This window comes from Scomber scombrus, chromosome 13 (assembly GCF_963691925.1).
Source record: "Scomber scombrus chromosome 13, fScoSco1.1, whole genome shotgun sequence".
Lineage (NCBI taxonomy): Eukaryota > Metazoa > Chordata > Actinopteri > Scombriformes > Scombridae > Scomber > Scomber scombrus.
In genome coordinates, this window is record NC_084982.1 from 5,578,116 (window position 1) to 5,595,746 (window position 17,631).

A 17,631-nucleotide genomic window follows, 5' to 3' on the forward strand; every position below is an offset into this window, starting at 1 on the left:
CATGGGTGGAGATCCGGAGACAATTGCTGAATAAAACATTGGAGCCTCCTCTTCCTACAACAGAGAGACAAAGGCAGTTCATAAAAGTGAAAATTGGTTAAAAAAACTAACAAACAAAAAAACCTGACTACACTACACAGTTTTATGTCACCTCTAAAGAAAACGAAGAACCGAGAAGACAACCTTCCTCGTCCTGCAACAGAGAAACAAAGGCAGCTCATAAAAGTGAAAATTGGTAAAAAAAAACCCTGATTACACTACACACAGTGTTATGTTACCTCCGAAGAAAAACTATCGCCATCAAAACACACGTCTGCTATGTCTGTCAATATAGGGCTCTCACGAGACATCCAGCCCATGTATGGCAAGATGTCGACATCTTCCTCTGCGATCAACTTGGGGATATCTGTGAAGCCTTCCTCTGTTTGCTCTGAGTCCTAAAACGAAAGTAGAGGAGTTTGGGTTCTCATTGGGATGCACAAAATACCATGTGAAAAATCCTTCAAACCCAGAGGGTAATGTGATTAGTTGTGGGGGTGGAAGGGGTGGTTGTGCCGAGCAGCTTCCAGAAGTCAATACAAATGACATTATAAATGTAAAGGAGCCTGAAAAAGTGCACAAACCCTTTCCTCGATGGCCACAAAGCTGGTGAACTGAGACAGGATGGAGAACTCTTTGCTTAACTCAATGATGAAGGACTTCAGCTCAGCTTTCTTCCCCTGGAAAAGCAAAAATCTACATCAACATCTACGACAATGTGAACCAGGGGGTTGCTTTTGGTCTCACTCAATGACACATACAAACACACCTCATGTTCAGCTTCGCTAGCATCAAGGCTTCCATCTTCGTATTCCCTGATGAGGGCCCTCGCTGTGAGCTTGTGAAGAAACTGAAAACACACATATCGTAATCATCACCTCATCATCCTCATAGTTACGACAATCACCATCAGCATGCATTTGTATCTATTTTTAGGGTAAAGGAAGTGATGTGTGAGACAATGTTAATTTATCATCTATTCACAGTGGTAGTATTTAATCCTTACATACTGTTCATATTCTACACCCTCGCAGTAGGTTCTGGGTCAATTTTGACCCGGTCTAAGAATCCCCTCATAAATGTTTAGAAAGCATCAATAGTTGATCTGACTATGATTAAACCTTGATTTATGTTTCAGAGAGCAGAGAGTGTATTTTTCTAGCTTTTAAACCTCTCATTTTTGGAGAAAAAACATCTACTATCACACAACATCATGTTCTATTTTACCTCAGACATGAAAATATAACATAGCAATAATGATGTAAATGTATTTTATGTAAAGTGAAAATGACAAGAACTGTGTGGTTTATTGTATAACCATTAGAGCCATCAGTCTTCACTGTTACATCATAAAAAATCCTCATAACTACTATCTACTTACTAAAACTATTCACTATTCATTTAACTAAAAGCCATGTTAACAGATATGGGTCAAATTTGCCTCAATGTGTAGCACCTATAAAAAAGTATAACATTTTAAATATCTTATCTGCGTTAGGAAGTCATCAAATTTCAGGGCAAAAGACATTTGTGATGTTTTTACTGCTGTTAAATGTCAAAACGGGTATGTAAGGGTTGAACATATAAAGCAGACACTGTTGACATCTGTCAGTTGTGGTGTACAGTGTGTGTGTGTGTGTGTGTGTGTGTGTGTGTGTGTGTGTGTGTGTTCTTACTGTGCCCCTGGTTTTCTGCAGCTCACTGGTTGATACCATGGTTTTCAGCTCCTGACCACTCAAGTTGCCAAAGAGGGTGGCCTGTGTGAAGTAAATCAAGCAGTAAAATGAAATTAGTGCTGAAATTACTCTTTAATTAATTTGATTAATCAATTTTAATAATCATTTATTCTTAATTTAAAGAATGTATCATTTATGTAAGTTTTGTATCACTGTAAATACAATTTGGGTTTGAACTTTTTACTGGATAAACATAAGAATTTGAAGACGCATCTTGGGTTCTGGGAAATTTCAAAACACACAAATACATGAAGACATCTCCAAGAAAAACAAGAACAAATATCAAATCAAAACAGTTTGGAATAATGTATATAAAATGCATGCCTGAGTGCAGTGTGGCACAAAACCATAGACCAGAGTGTGACAGTCATTGAACAAAGCATGGAGCTGTTTGGGGGCTTGCACAGGAGGGGGCGCTGTTGGGTTGAACTGTTGCCACTTCACTGACACTGAATTGCAGCCGGGGGACGCCATACGCTTCACCTGAGATGCCACCTAAGGCCGAACAAGATAGTGAACAGATGGATTAGCAGATGTGATTTCCCTCTTCTTCAAGGCATATAAATAATATCCCACAATTGTTGTTTGTGATAAAACTTCAAAGAAAGCTTCCCCATATATATTTCAGATCTAGAGGGGCATCCTACAGGATCAACATTGCCCCTATATCCCCCTTGGCATGATGCTGCATGTATGAAGAGGTGCTTTGCATGGACAAATTAACATTTTGACCTCATGGTAGTGCCAGATGAAAAGTTGGGGGTTGACTAAATTCATTACAATTCATCCTGAAGGGAGCATGGACATATGTCCCAAATTTCATGACAATCCATTCATCTCCATAGTTGTTGAGATATATGTCTGGATTTTAACCTTTTTGATTGATGCCTCAACAATCAGGTCTTCAGTCTCACCTTCTCTGTCCAGTTGTGTTGTGTTTTTGTGTCAAAGTACTCATAGGCTCCGCCCCCTGCCTGGGCCAGGGCCCTCAGCATGTGCCGATTGGCTGTTGGGCTGAAATGACATAAAACATGAACATTAGAATGTAAAATCAGAGTGCAAAACACAGCAGCGATATTTGCTGTGTTGGAGGTTTAACTCCACACAGGGTGAAAGTAATGTAGTGTAACCACACTGTAAATGTAAGGCTTCTGTTGGCCTCAGAGTTTTAAACAATCTCTCTGAAGAGCTCAACCTGCCTACATGTTTTCACTGCTTACATTAAAATGTCTGCCATAGATTTGGAAATTTTACTTATAGGTCAGCATCTTTATCTTGACAGCTGGTCTGTTTGTGTCCACAGACATTGAACCAACTGTGCGTTAGCTAGCAACAGCCTCTGATTAAACTCAGTCACCCAGTCAGTTTAACTCAAAGGGACTTTTAAAAAAATATTTGCCTCCAGTGTCTTTCCTTTTTTACTGCTTTGTTTTTGTGAAGCAGATTCAATAAGCCCCCAGTTATGCAAAAAAATGTTTCTCTCAAGTTGAAACATTTTCAGTTTGTGCGGATGCATCACTTTGGGTGACCCTGAGAGAATTTCAGTTTTGTAAATGAATTAGAATTTCGAAAATAATCACGCTGCCTCTAAAATTCGTAGCACTTTCTGTCTGAACATGCAGTCTTTACATTGCAGCCCCACTCTACACCCACCCAGCCCCACCAGTCGCTAGTGGGCATTGTTGGGAGTTTGTCATGGTTGTACGCACAGCTGTTTAGAAATTCACTGGTGCTGCAGCTTGATTAGCTGTTTTGATGTGAGCACCGGTTGTTGAATTGATTTTTCCCGATAATCATAATGAATTAGTGCTGATTTTGTTGCCAGTTAGTTTGCATAAAGTGGGGGATACACTTACATAGTACTCATCAACATTAAGCTAATTTTCACATCCGCTGTGATTTATGACCCCTTCAATTAGTTCAGACCTGAGGCCGCAGGTGAAGAGGCGGCTGTGCTGGACGTTGTCTCTGAGCAGCTGCAAGGTGAACTCCGCGTTCTGGATATGGCCGTCTGACAGTAGCAGTAGATTCCTGACGCCACGGGACGGAGGCAAGAGGCTGAGAGCTCGGAGGGGCCGCCACAGCTCAGTGCTGCCCCCTACTTGAGAAAAGCGCTGATAGGAAAGAAAGGAGCTTTGAGAGTCAATTTACAGGGCCAGAATGGAAAACACATCTTATCAGAACAAGAATGGAAATGTGCAGATTAAATGAGGGCACTAACATGAGCATGTTTTGTAATTATCTTGCCTAAATAACTAAATATACTCAACCTAGCATTTGGATTAATTGTTTACACACACAATTTCTCAGATTTTGTTATCTTTAATGTAAATTACTCAAAACAAATAAAAGCTATGAGAAACACCTCCAAATTCAAAATGAGTTACTTACTGTTTAGATGTAATATAACATTGTTCTGTATGTTGTTAAAGGGATCTCTACATTCACATAAAGAAATTCATCTTCGATTGATCAGTGAAGACAAAGTTATCATTTCCAGCATCCTTTCTTGGATGTGTTTGTTACAATCGTGTGATAAAATTTACTCACAACCATTTTTAGCATATACTCTATCATAAAATCAAGTGCCTTTCATGACTGCATCTGGTCGAAACTTTTTCACATTGATGAAAAGACATTTAACCAAGTATATAACACTATAGTTCTCTTTCATAATATTTCGTTCGATGTCTCACTATGGGATGCACGCCTCGCTGCAGCCCTCAGAAGCATTTATCTCATTACGCCAATCCTGATTGGCTGGTGAACGTGTCCGTCCGCCACAGGTAGTCCCACCTACCTTAAATAGCTCATGCGGACGGCACCACCCTCATTCAAACACCTCTTCTCACTCGGAGCATATCTCGCGTCCAGAGCTAGCTAGCTTAACTGTCCATAGACGGATCTTATTTAGCTTCTGTCGCTGGGCGCTACTAGCTTAGGACATTTTTTCTGCTTCGTCGGTCACACCAGATCGAACTCAGTGCTTTCCTGCCCTCCACGGCTTGGTCAGCACTGCTCTCGACGCCCCACCACGGCTACTCGAGCACCGGGCATTAGCACACCAGCTAATTCTCGGCTTCTTCACGGTTAGCACACCAGCTAACTGCCTCGGCTCCCTGCCTGCACACCAGCTCGCACGGAATGGAGGCTAAAACCCCTCACACCAGAGGGCACGGAGACTCCGGAGCCAGACTCTGTCGCTGCGGGAATAAGATATCGAGCATGGATCCACACCAGGTCTGCTCGTGCTGTCTTGGGCTGGAACACGCCCGGGCGGCTATCGAGGTCCCCGGCTCGTGTCAACACTGTGCGGTGTTCACCATCAAGAGTCTCCGCAGACGACTAGCCCGCCAGGCTAGCCTGTCTGGACATGACCCCTATCTCTCTTCCGACGGCGCCGCCGTCGAGGGCGGAGAGGAGGTGGGGGTCGCTGCGGTGGCGACACCGGAGGCTAGCGCCAGCTGGGGCTCCCAGCTCGAGCTAGCCGCGGTTCCCCCGCTGGAGGAAGACGTCCTGGAATTGGACTATGGGGAAGATGATGATGGCGCCTTGGATCTCCTCATATCAGAGGATGAAGAAGAGGATGACATCTTCATCACACCGGCTCGGGCTGCAAAGCCCGCAGCTTCCGTCGACTCTCGGGATGGAGACGAGAGTAGCACACCAGCTTCTCCCTCCCCCAGGTCGGACATGCTCGACGTGTGCAAACGCGCAGCTGCCCGGCTGGGCATCCCCTGGCCCGCTGTCGTAGCTGAGATCACCAGATCACGCTACGAGGGGAAGAAATTGCCCTTGGCCAAGAGCGCGACGAAGCAACTTCTCCCCGTCTTCCCGGAGCTGCTGGAGGAGGTGGCGCGCTCATGGAGAGACCGCCCCTACAGCAGCCGGAGCCCGGTTCCCGGGGCCTCGTCCCTCGACTGTGAGGCGATGGAGAGCCTGGGTCTGCTCCGCATGCCTCCGATGGAGCCACTTGTTGCAGCTCACCTTCACCCCCAGCTGTCAGCGGTGTCCTCCCGGAGCCCCAGCCTGCCGTCCAAGTCCGACCGTTTTCAGTCAGCCCTGACTGAGAAAGCGTACAAGGCGGTGGCGCTCTCGGCCAGAGCGCTCAATGTCCTCTCGCTGCTCACGGCTTACCAGGCTGAGTTGTGCGAGGATGTTGTGCAAACTCAGGACTCAGCTGCGTGGGAGGAGATACCGGTCATCACCGACCTGTGTCTCCGTGTCCAACGCTGCGCGGTCCAGGCCACGGGTAGAGCGATGGGGACCATGGTTCTGCAGGAGCGAGCGCGGTGGCTCAACCTCGCCAGCCTGTCAGACAGAGAGAAGGACGACGTCCTGGACATGCCCATTGTCCCGGAGGGGATTTTTGGTTCCGCCCTAGCATCGATGCAACAACGGTGTGAAGCCAAAAAGAAGGAAGACGAAGCTCTCAAGCTCTGCCTCCCTCGCAAGCCCCCAGCTCCCTCTCCACCTGCGCAGCGTAAATCATTCGCGCAGGCTGCTTCCCGGGTTTCGCAGTTCAAAATACCGAAACATCCGAAGCCTCAGCCCGCCCCGCCGCCCGTGCCCGGTCGGCCCGGCTGGTTCAAGAAGCCCTCGGCCCCAGCTACAGCTCCGCCGGCACAGCCCGCGCAAGCTACCAGCCACCAGGCCAGGAAGAAAAAGAGAGCGGCCTGACCGCCCCTCTCGTCACCGGTGATGCAGCTGGAAGTTCCCTGTTCTCCAGCTCCACCTGTTTGGCTTCCGAGCGTGCACTCCGGGGCCCCCCACGCCCCCATCTCCCAGCTGCCACGGACCGTGCCAGAGCAGACCGGGAGAGACGGACATCTGACGGCAGAGGGTTCAGCGGTTGCCCCTCTCCCATGTCCACAAGCACGCACACACACACAAGTTTTCATAAAGAAAATAAAATGTGTCCCGCTGTCGCATCCGGGCCGAGTGCCGAGGGCGCAGCTAATAAAAGCCAAAACTATAAAAATAAACAGCGCGGTGGCGGCACCTGCCGTCCCACCCCCGGGGAAAGCTGCGGCTTTTCCCGGGGTGAGGGCAGTGAGGTCCCCGTCACTGCGTTGTCCTCCCGGGCCAAAGTGCACAGCACCGCCCAGAGGCCATGTCAGTTTTCCACCACGAGAGGGCGCCACCGCACCGCGGTTGGGACCTCTCATGGTGGAAGAGCTGCAGCGCGTCTCACCTCTCTGCCGCAGGTGGCAGAGGTGGGCTGCGCTCGCAGCTTCGCCCTGGGTGTTGAAGACGATTTTGAGGGGTTACAGGCTGCAGTTTGCCGCTGTTCCCCCTCGATTCGCCGGCATAATACACTCCCAGGCTCAGGGAGAGTCAGCTCGTGTTTTGCAAGAGGAAATCCTCTCACTGTTAAACAAAGGAGCAATCTGTGTCGTTCCTCCCGCACAGTGTCAGAGCGGTTTTTACTCCAGGTACTTTCTGGTCCCAAAACGGGGGGGGAGTGGTATTCGCCCTATCCTGGATCTACGTGCTCTGAACAAATTTCTCAGGAAATACAAGTTCAGGATGCTCACACACGCATCCCTGCTGCGCCTGGTGCGACAGAACGATTGGTTCACTTCTGTCGATCTGAAAGACGCATATTTCCACATTCCAATATATCCTCCCCACAGAAAGTATCTGAGGTTCGCTTTCCAGGGGACGTGCTACGAGTACCGCGTGCTCCCATTCGGTCTGTCTTTAAGCCCGAGGGTGTTCGTCCGGTGCACGGAAGCGGCGATAGCCCCACTGAGACAGCAGGGCATTCGCTTGGCCACATATCTGGACGATTGGCTACTTTTGGCACAATCGAGGCAGGAGGCCATGGCGCATACGCGTATTCTCACACGGCACCTATTAGACCTGGGTTTTGTGATAAACGCGGAAAAGAGCATGCTGTGCCCGACACAGGACATAATCTTTCTGGGATTATCCCTGGACTCGGTGATTTTCACGGCGCGCCTCTCGGCGGAGCGAGTGAGAGCTTTCAGAGCATGTCTCGCGCTTTTCCATCCAGGCAAATCTGTTCAATTCAGATTGTGTCTTCGATTACTCGGACTGATGGCGTCAGCCATTCTCGTGGTTCGTCTCGGTCGCCTCCACATGCGGGAATTCCAGCTCTGGGTGGCCTCATGCGGGCTGGATCCCGTGCGTCATGGCGCACGGAGAGTGTTGGTTACGCCGGGGTGCGTCAGGGCACTGCGCCACTGGCGAGCCCCGTCGTTTCTGACCCGCGGGGTGCCCATGGGCTCTGTCCTGTCCAGGAAGGTGGTCACTACGGACGCCAGCCTGACAGGGTGGGGCGGAATTCACGAGGGCCGGTCAGTGAGGGGCCGCTGGAGTGTGGACCTCCAGCGGTCTCACATAAATTTTCTGGAACTTTCAGCGGTGTTCCTCTCCCTGAAACACTTCCTTCCGTCTCTCATGGGCCATCATGTCCTGGTGAGGACGGACAATACGACGACGGTAGCGTACATCAACCGCCAAGGGGGGTTGCGCTCTCGTCAGTTGCACATGCTGGCACGCAGACTGATCCTGTGGAGCTGCGGTCGTCTCCTCTCCCTGAGGGCGACGCACGTCCCGGGAGCTCTGAACACGGGCGCGGACCTGTTGTCCAGGGGCGCGCCGGTATACGGGGAGTGGACTCTGCACCCAGAGATTGTGGAACAGATATGGGCCCGTTATGGTCGGGCCGCGGTGGATCTGTTCGCGTCAAGAGGAAACGCGCAGTGCGCGCTGTTTTACTCTCTGCGCAACCTGGATGCTCCCCTCGGCATAGACGCACTAGCGCACGTCTGGCCGCACGAGCTTCTTTACGCGTTCCCTCCCCTGGCCCTGATACCCCCCACTCTGTCCAGAGTGAGGGACCACAGCCACGCGCTGATTCTGATAGCTCCGCATTGGCCTGCAATGCATTGGCTGGCGGAGATATATCGGTTGCTGTGCGCGCAACCTTGGCAGCTCCCGCTGCGCAGGGACCTGTTATCACAGGGGGGGGGGACGGTTTTCCACCCGCACCCAGAACGCCTGGCGCTGTGGGTTTGGCCCCTGAGTGGTTCAATTTGTCAGCTGTGGGACTCCCACAGCGTGTGATTTCCACTATACAAAGTGCTCGAGCCTCTTCCACTAGGTCTCTGTATGACTGTAAGTGGAGAGTGTTTGAGGACTGGTGTCACAGAAATGGCCACGTTCCTTTTCAGTGTCCAGTAGGTGTGATATTGTCATTCTTACAGGACCTGATTGACAAACGAAAAGCCTTCTCCACAGTTAAAGTGTACTTGGCAGCTATAGCCGCCTGTCACGTGGGGTTTGGGAAACAAACAGCGAGCCAGCACCCGCTGGTTTGCCGTTTTATGAAGGGAGCGCGCAGGCTTCTCCCCGTGTCCAGACCGCTGGTGCCACCATGGGATCTGGCTGTGGTTCTGGAGGGGCTCAAGGGTCCTCCTTTTGAGCCGCTGGGGGGAGCAGGCTTGAAACACCTGTCTCTCAAGACAGTGTTGTTACTGGCTCTGGCTTCGGCTAAACGGGTTAGTGACATCCATGCGCTTTCGGTGCATCCATCATGCACTCAGCTTTACCCGGGGGATGTGAGGATGATTTTGAAGCCCAACCCGGCCTTTGTGCCTAAGGTAGTGGGCTCATGTTCTCCTATTGACCTTGTGGCCTTTGCTGCCTCGCCTGGAGAGCAGCGGTCACATGCGTTATGTCCAGTCCGTGCGGTGCGCACTTACATGGACAGGACTAAGGGTTTCAGGAGGAGCGATCAGCTGTTTGTCTCCTGGGCTAATCCTCATAAGGGGAAACCTGTCACAAAGCAGCGCCTGTCCCACTGGGTCGTGGAGGCGATTGCTTTGGCTTATACGAGTCAGGGTTTGCAGACACCTGCGGGTCTGCGGGCGCACTCGACTCGGGGCTTGGCCGCATCCTGGGCCTTATTCAGGGGAGTTTCTGTTCAGGACATCTGTGCTGCAGCGAGTTGGTCCTCGCCTCTCACTTTTGTCCGTTTTTATATGCTGGACGTCTCCGCTCCGTGCGTGGCACGCGCGGTTTTGCTGTCCTGATTGGAACAGAGTATCTTTTTCCCTGTGGGTTGGTGGACGCTCGATAAGCTTGTCTGGCAATACGGGAGCAACCATATCCCATAGTGAGACATCGAACGAAATATTATGAAAGAGAACTTTAGGTTATTTACATAACCCCGGTTCTCTGAGTAATATGAGTGAGATGTCTCACCAGACTACCCTTCTTGCTTGGGCGAGTGAGAAGAGGTGCTTATCTTGAATGAGGGTGGTGCCGTCCGCATGAGCTATTTAAGGTAGGTGGGACTACCTGTGGCGGACGGACACGTTCACCAGCCAATCAGGATTGGCGTAATGAGATAAATGCTTCTGAGGGCTGCAGCGAGGCGTGCATCCCATAGTGAGACATCTCACTCATATTACTCAGAGAACCGGGGTTATGTAAATAACCTAAAGGTACTGTAATACAAATGTGATTTTTTGTAATTTAGTTGATATAACAGTATATTAAGATCTAATATATTTTATAGTTGAACATGTTATACAGCTTGTTATCTGTAACATGTAATAACTTAAAAATATGACCTACCTTGATTAAGCTTTTGGCTGCCTGACGAGCTTCAACAAGTGGCTGTGCTGTCTGGAAAGCATCTGTGTGATCTGATGGCAAAAAAAACAAGTGAAAGTCTGGAAAATGTTCCCCACTTTGATCATTTCTCTCACAGTTTCCAACTCATTCAGATATCTGATGAAAGTCTACTACAGTGTATCGTACAATCAGTCATTTTTACTAAAGAAAATCCTTTTTTTTTTACTGCATTAGTTTTGTGATGGCTGTAGTTACATGGCAACTTTGGAGAATATGGTTTCAATGTAAATTCTACAGTAATGTACAGAGTGTGGTTTATTACAACTTTGATGTAAAAATAGAGTTGACTTCACATAGGTACAATGTCCAGATATAGATCTCTCTAATATTACATGTTTTATGTGATACATTAAGCGGTCACACATTCTTACATGTGTGAGTACATAACACATCACCAAACTCAAATACATGGTTCAATGACTTTATGTATGAATTGTGTCATGCTATTTTATTCCATCACATATTCTCTATTTATATTAGTCTTTATTCATTTCAATACAATTTATGCTTGCCAATTCATTTCTTCACGCTCAATTTGAGCTTCTTTTTTTTTTTTTTTTTTTTACTATACTTGAAGGACTATGCTGACCTGTTCCAAAAAAGATGACATTGAGTCTGAGGTTATGGTCGAGGGTTTCGAGGACCTGCAGGGCGAGTCTCTGGGCTCTGCCGAGAGTCTCCCCCCTCATGGACTCAGATGTATCAAGCAACAGGATGACTTCATCCTGTGTTGAACTGGAGGTTGCTTCAAAGTCTGGATAGAAAACCAACATGCATGCCTGCAGGAGAGAGTGAAGGATGATAAGAAAAATAAATACAGTAAGTTAAAGAGAGGAAGACAGACAGATTGACTCACCTGGCTTTCCTTGTCAGGGTGTTTTTCTACCCACATCCTGGGTAGGTGGACCTCAGACAGAGTGACTAAGAGCTGGAAACCCTCTAGACCCATGACCTCTCCTGGCAGCACACTCACCACGGCTTTACAGTCTGTTTTCTACACACACACACACACACACACACACACACACACACACACACACACACACACACACACACACACACACACACACACACACACACACACACGAAAATAGAATGAAAATGAACAACAGCCGGGCTTGGTTTTTACTTGGTTTTAAGGCAGTTGTTGGTCTTAAAAGTATTGAAATAGCTTCCTTAGTAGTAGCAGCCAAAAAAAAAGTCTAATGACATACAACACAGAAAACCTTCTATATTCTAATACATCTGTAACTAGCTGATGTTTAGTATTTCTACATGAATGTTAAATATTGAATCAATAGTTATGTCACTATCATATTTATGACAAATTCTCTGCTGATGGAGTTCAACAGGTCATTGTCTCAGCATTAAAGTGAGGTATTGAACATCACAGAAGCAAATACCTACATTAGAGCCCTGAGGGACATCACATACCAGGTCTTTTATTGGGGGAGTGGTCATCCATGACCATGAAGAACTGTTGACCAGTTTAGTAAGAACTGTGCCAGAGAGACCAACCCCAGCATTCATATTATAGTCTACAGTATCGAATGTAGATACTCTACACATTAGAACACATTATATTATTATGTATGAGAACATTTTGGTGGCATTTGTCAGCAGTGAGAAGAGAACGTCGCTGCATTCTGCTTGTTTGTTGTATATTTTTGTGTACTTTTATTGTTTCTATTATTCTTATATATGATTTGTTGTTAATTTACACTGTAACTTTTGTTTGCTTTTATATGTACTGCAATCAGGGCATCCTTGTAAAAGAGAAAGCTTGCTCTCAATGGCCCTCCCTGTTTAAATATAGGCTAAAACATTTTACAGGCCAAGCAAGGGGAACTTTTTCTCAGCAGTGTTCATTCTGAGGTCATTCACATCTTTGACTAAAGCCGGTTCCTTCTGTAATGGGCCCTGAAGCCACACAATCATTTTTCAAAAACATTGCTGTCACAGAGGAAATCAATACGTTTTTTGTCTAGCAAATCATACTCATTATTTTGTCATCACTGCAGTTAGTGATGACAAAATAATCTGTGTTGGCTTTTTTAAACATTGGATTAACTTGTCTTTCCCCATCTCTGATCAGCTTTGCAGCAGTTTCTTTTGAGTTGGTTAATGGTCTTTTTTCTCCATGTTGGCTTTTGGGGATTCTTTAAAAAAAATCCTGATGTATTATTAACATGCACCCATATTACCTTCATATTGACTTTGTGAGTGGTGCATTGCAGGCTGGTGATCTCATAGGGCATCTCAATCGACATTTCCAGGGTGAAATCCCTGCAAGGGAAGGGTAACACATTGAACACAGCATCTGGAGCGCACATTGAAGTGTGCATCATAAAAAAAACACTATGGGGAAAGGACACATATACTGTAGGTTAACACCAGGAAGACAACCACTCTTCTATTCCAATTTTTTTATGGTGTGTCTATCCACATTTTATCACAACAACACAGAATATGGCTCACCTTGTACTTGCTGCTTCATCAGTCACACACACTTTTTCCACAGTAACCTATATTGAGTGAAGGGAAACCCACAAAACACACAGATGAGCTCAAGCCAAAGATAGAAAGACACAAGCCTAATGGAGCAGAAAAAACTCAAAAGCAGCAACACTTGGCCTCAGTTCATAACACAACAGGCAAACTACACATTCAAACTGAGGAACACACACCACAGGTCCAGCTATGTTTGATATGTACTGCTATGCCATTCACTGAATTGTCTTTTAATCATAAAAACACATTAAACATCCACCAGCAAGAAAATAAAGAGACTAGATTGAAGACATTACAGTTGTACAAATACATGCATATATTACACAATTCCATGGGAACCTTTTTGCCATTTTTCACTATAAATGACCCGCAGAGGAGAAACTGAAACTTGGATATAGATTATATTGGGCTCTCCTTACTTGTGTAGTTTGGTTGAGCGCTTCACTCTCCTGCCACGGAGCAACACTCCCAGGCAGGGAGAAGAAAATACTCCCATCTCTGACGATCAGCTCAGACACAAAGGTAACTTTGATGAGGACAGTCGCACCAGGCGGCAGGTTGCCCACACTGATAGTGAATACGTCCTGCAGGGAGCACAAAAACAATATCACAATCAGCGTAGAAATACACTTTTGTGTGAAAAGGGGCTGTAAAATATTTTGGTATATTTAAGAATTAGAGATTGCTAGAGTTAAAGCTTGAATTAACATGATGATGTGTGTTTGGTTTGGAGTACAAATGCTGGACATACAGGAGCGTCCTGGTCCATGAGGTAGGCTCCATGGCCTCTTTCAATGGCCTGCTTGTACTCCTTGCGAGCGGTTTCTTTCTCCTTCACCTAAGATCCAAACAGACATGAAATGCATGGATAAATTGGCTTTGCAAATAATCTAAAAATGGTAGTTGTATCATTTTTATGAGAATATTTGACCAAGCTTTACAATTTATTCTCGTGTAGTTGTTTCACCTAAAAAGACAAAATGCTTTTCTCCCTACATATTTGTATTGTTTGATTGTGTATTCAGTTACTCTCTGAAAGTGGTTTCAGAGTTACATTCGGTTAATAAAAAACAACAAACAAAAAAGCTGAACAGAATCATGAGAAGAAAACATAAGAAAATGTGTTACCTGTCCCACCACATGTTTCCCATTGATGAAAGCTTCAAACCCACATACTGCTGCAGAATCATCCAATGGGAAGACGTACTTTGCCTCAATGGGCACAGAGCTCAGATTGGTGTATTTTTGGAAGATGATGACCTAATACAGGATAGAGGAGATGACAAATGAGAGACATATACCATCAGTGCTTCATTTGAGATGTCAGCCAGTAAACTCAGCAATCAATAAAAGATTTACATCCAGCAGTCTGATGTCAGGAAGTGGATGCAAGATTTGAATGCATATCCTCATCTGGCAAATTTAGTGTCAATAAAGTTGTTTTTTTTCTCACCTGAGAGAGCAGATCCATCAGTTTGCACTTCACATGAACAGCCTGCAGAGGGAGCCGCTGACCAGAACTGTCCAACAGTCCAGCTGTCACATCTTCCAGTGGGTTTTTAATGCTGTCAATGCTATCGCTATCATCCTCATCCTCATCTTCAGAACTCGTCACTACACACACACACACACACACACACACACACACACACACACACACACACACACGCACACGCACACGCACACACGCATACAAGTCAAGTTCAACAAATAAATAAAATAATAATGTAAAATAAAGTATCATGTGATGCATGATACTTGCATGATTAAATTATTTCTGTATTACTGAACTATTTAAGGACTTCTTGTCATCAGGGTCTAAAATTATTTTCTCAATCACTTGTTACTTCCCTGCTGTCTAAAGCAAAACATTACATATTTAAGTGTAGGGGACCAGAGAAATTGTACTTTGAAAGTGTATTTTGCAGACATGCAATGCTCACCTTGGTCACAAGAGGGCAGACTTGGCTCATCTGAGGTGTTGATAGAAGGCCTGAACTCCTGCAGTTGGTCTCCACTGATACTGAACTGAACCACGTACTTCAGCTTCACCTGATCAGGACTGTAAACCACGTACTCATCATCCTGGAGACCAGATTGATTTGATGTTAGATTGTTATCAATATGCAGTGACAGATTCAAAATAATAATATGTTTTATTTCAACCATCTTATAAACTCTAATATGGTCTTGAAGAAAAGGAAATATTCAAGCAGTGCATGCTAATTTTATTCAAATTTGAGTTACTTTGGTGTAAAATTGTGTTGTCATTGTGTTGATCACATTCCCATGAACACTCTGTGTTTCGTCAGTATTATACTGAACTGATGTAAAGGTTCAGACTGAGGCGGCAACATTACTAAAAATTACACAAGTATTGACTGATGTATTTAATTATGATTTACAAACACTTTAGAATCAGAAATGAAACTCCTACATATATGATTTGATCAGTTCATACTGTCACACTATAAAAAAAATGATGTCTATGTAACTATGTCACATATTAGGGGAAAATCAGCTTTTTTTCCTGATTTATTTTTTGGGAATTTTGCCTTTATTTGACAATGAATAGAATTCCAGAAAAATCAGCTTTTGCAGAATAAACTTTCCTCTGCATGGTTCTCCATGCATATTTACATTTGCACACACTAAGTTCTACCTCAAACTCAGACTGAGTGTTTTGGGTGCGGCGGACCCCATGCACACTGTCGTGTCCCTCAGGAGCTTGGGTTAGTGTGGGGTCTCTCCTCTGGACGTCTTTGCATCCTCCCAATGCCACGTCACACACCAGCAGCAGCCGAGAACCATCTGTCACACTGGGCTTGGAGTATTTCAGACCGGTGCTGTGGGTGGAGGAAATGGAAAACTAAAAACATGCTTACTAAAAATGACTTTCTTGTTGCCATCTGGGTTTCAGGATGATGAAATGATGAAACGGAGGACTGCGGGCTGGCTAGTGCAATGTCATCCTTCTTAAAAGGAATTTTCATAGACAAGCTTTTGAAATTCTTTTGGGTTTTGATTGTTTTTTTTTTATGATTCAAAGCAATAAAAAGTAACCTCTGAATCATGTTGAGGTGACTGAAGTTACAAAAGTAAAAATGTGAACTCAATATGTCTCATTTTAGAGGATTCCTTTTTGTATGGAAGATGTTATGTCACAACAAATGAACATATTTGGAGAATAAACCTAATTCAGATATTAATTCATTAACAAGGTTTATTATGTAAATATGTTCATTTGTTGTGACACATATGGAGTTTGCATGTTGTTCCCTGTGCTTGTTTGAGTTCTCTCTGAGTACTCCAGTTTCCTCCCACAACCCAAAGAACAAAAAACATCAGCAGCTTCGGTTAACTGGTGACTCTAAATTTCCCATAGTTGTGAATGTGAGTGTGAATGGTTGCCTGTCTCTGTCATGTGATTGACTAATGACCTGTCCAGGGTGTTCCCTGCCTCTTGACCAATGTCAGCTGATATTGGCACCAGCCCCCCCTCTAGAAGATAAGCAGTATAGAAAATGAATATTCAACTAACCTCACAGCATCAGTAAAGTAGATTCCACTTCCAAGATAACCAACATCTGTTCTTTCTATCCCATGATGCTCCACTCCAACACGAGGCAGCAGCAGACCACTAAAGCGAGTGAAACATTTCAGTCAAAGTACATTGTTGAGTTGTACAAATAGACTTGCGCTATACCTGTCAGACTGTCAACATTATCATTATTATTATTATTATTATTATCATTATTATTATCATCTAATGTACACAGAAGGCACATACTTACCAAGCCAAATATGACTGACTAAATGTATGTATACAGTATGTTTAGAAGGAAGTAAAATTAAGGAAGTTAGCCATAAAACTTCCCTAAAGACAGTATATTTTCAGTCATGACTGCTGAAAAAAATCACTGCTTACAAACTTAATTTAGCCAGAAACCGTGTAGGGTGATGTCAGCACTTCTATGAACTTATAGCCAACAACTCGTATACAATTCTTTTGTTGTTTTTAAATAAAAAATAAAGATTGGTGGGTGCATTCACTTACTACAGACAGTCAGGCTTTTCTAATTCCAACAATGATCTGTTTTCTTTCATAACTTTCTGTGCAACTGTTCAACAATTGAATTGATTGTTGAACAGACTGAATCTCAGCTTGTTTACATTAGTAAATATGTACTGTGTGTGTTTTAGGGACAGAGAAATAGGTCCATTTTTAAAACAGATGTGAAAAATACTGATAGAATTAGAGAAATTAAATCATCATGAAAATGAATGTATGCTATATTATTAATATTATACTGTAACACACCAACACTGATCTGGCTGTGTGTGTGTGTGTGTGTGTGTGTGTGTGTGTGTATGATCTCACCGAGATAGGATTCCTACAAAGTTGTTGGGGCCGGAGGAGTGGAGGAGGGACTTTATGTTTCCGAGCTCACTTTTAAAAGTCTGAAGTTCCACACCTCTGCTGACACGTACAACCTGTTGGATCTGTACCGTACTGCAAAGCACAGGAGGAAAAAGTGGCATTGAAACATCACGCATCTGAAAAATAGACATATTTATTTAGTGTATGGATGGACTCTGGTGCCTTCACTAAAAGGTTAAAACACACTAATTTGGGGGTCATTTACATCTGTAACCAACTACTACTACTATTTAG

General features: G+C 45.0%; 1 protein-coding gene across 1 annotated transcript in view; it reads right to left on the bottom strand.

The window, feature by feature from the left end:
* The window catches only part of parp4 (poly (ADP-ribose) polymerase family, member 4), a 30,977-nt gene that overhangs the window by 6,278 nt on the left and 7,068 nt on the right, over positions 1–17,631 (bottom strand). The window contains exons 11-32 of the mRNA XM_062431705.1: positions 17,338–17,469; positions 16,498–16,596; positions 15,619–15,802; positions 14,900–15,041; positions 14,410–14,570; positions 14,085–14,216; positions 13,708–13,794; positions 13,376–13,540; positions 12,924–12,970; positions 12,650–12,731; positions 11,302–11,439; positions 11,035–11,224; positions 10,386–10,456; positions 3,702–3,889; positions 2,690–2,789; positions 2,100–2,270; positions 1,716–1,796; positions 809–889; positions 624–719; positions 279–437; positions 152–193; positions 1–54 (exon numbers count right to left, since the gene is read on the bottom strand). Of these exons, the coding sequence (XP_062287689.1) occupies positions 1–54; positions 152–193; positions 279–437; positions 624–719; positions 809–889; positions 1,716–1,796; positions 2,100–2,270; positions 2,690–2,789; positions 3,702–3,889; positions 10,386–10,456; positions 11,035–11,224; positions 11,302–11,439; positions 12,650–12,731; positions 12,924–12,970; positions 13,376–13,540; positions 13,708–13,794; positions 14,085–14,216; positions 14,410–14,570; positions 14,900–15,041; positions 15,619–15,802; positions 16,498–16,596; positions 17,338–17,469 (2,602 nt within the window). The remainder of the gene's footprint in view (positions 55–151; positions 194–278; positions 438–623; positions 720–808; positions 890–1,715; positions 1,797–2,099; positions 2,271–2,689; positions 2,790–3,701; positions 3,890–10,385; positions 10,457–11,034; positions 11,225–11,301; positions 11,440–12,649; positions 12,732–12,923; positions 12,971–13,375; positions 13,541–13,707; positions 13,795–14,084; positions 14,217–14,409; positions 14,571–14,899; positions 15,042–15,618; positions 15,803–16,497; positions 16,597–17,337; positions 17,470–17,631) is intronic.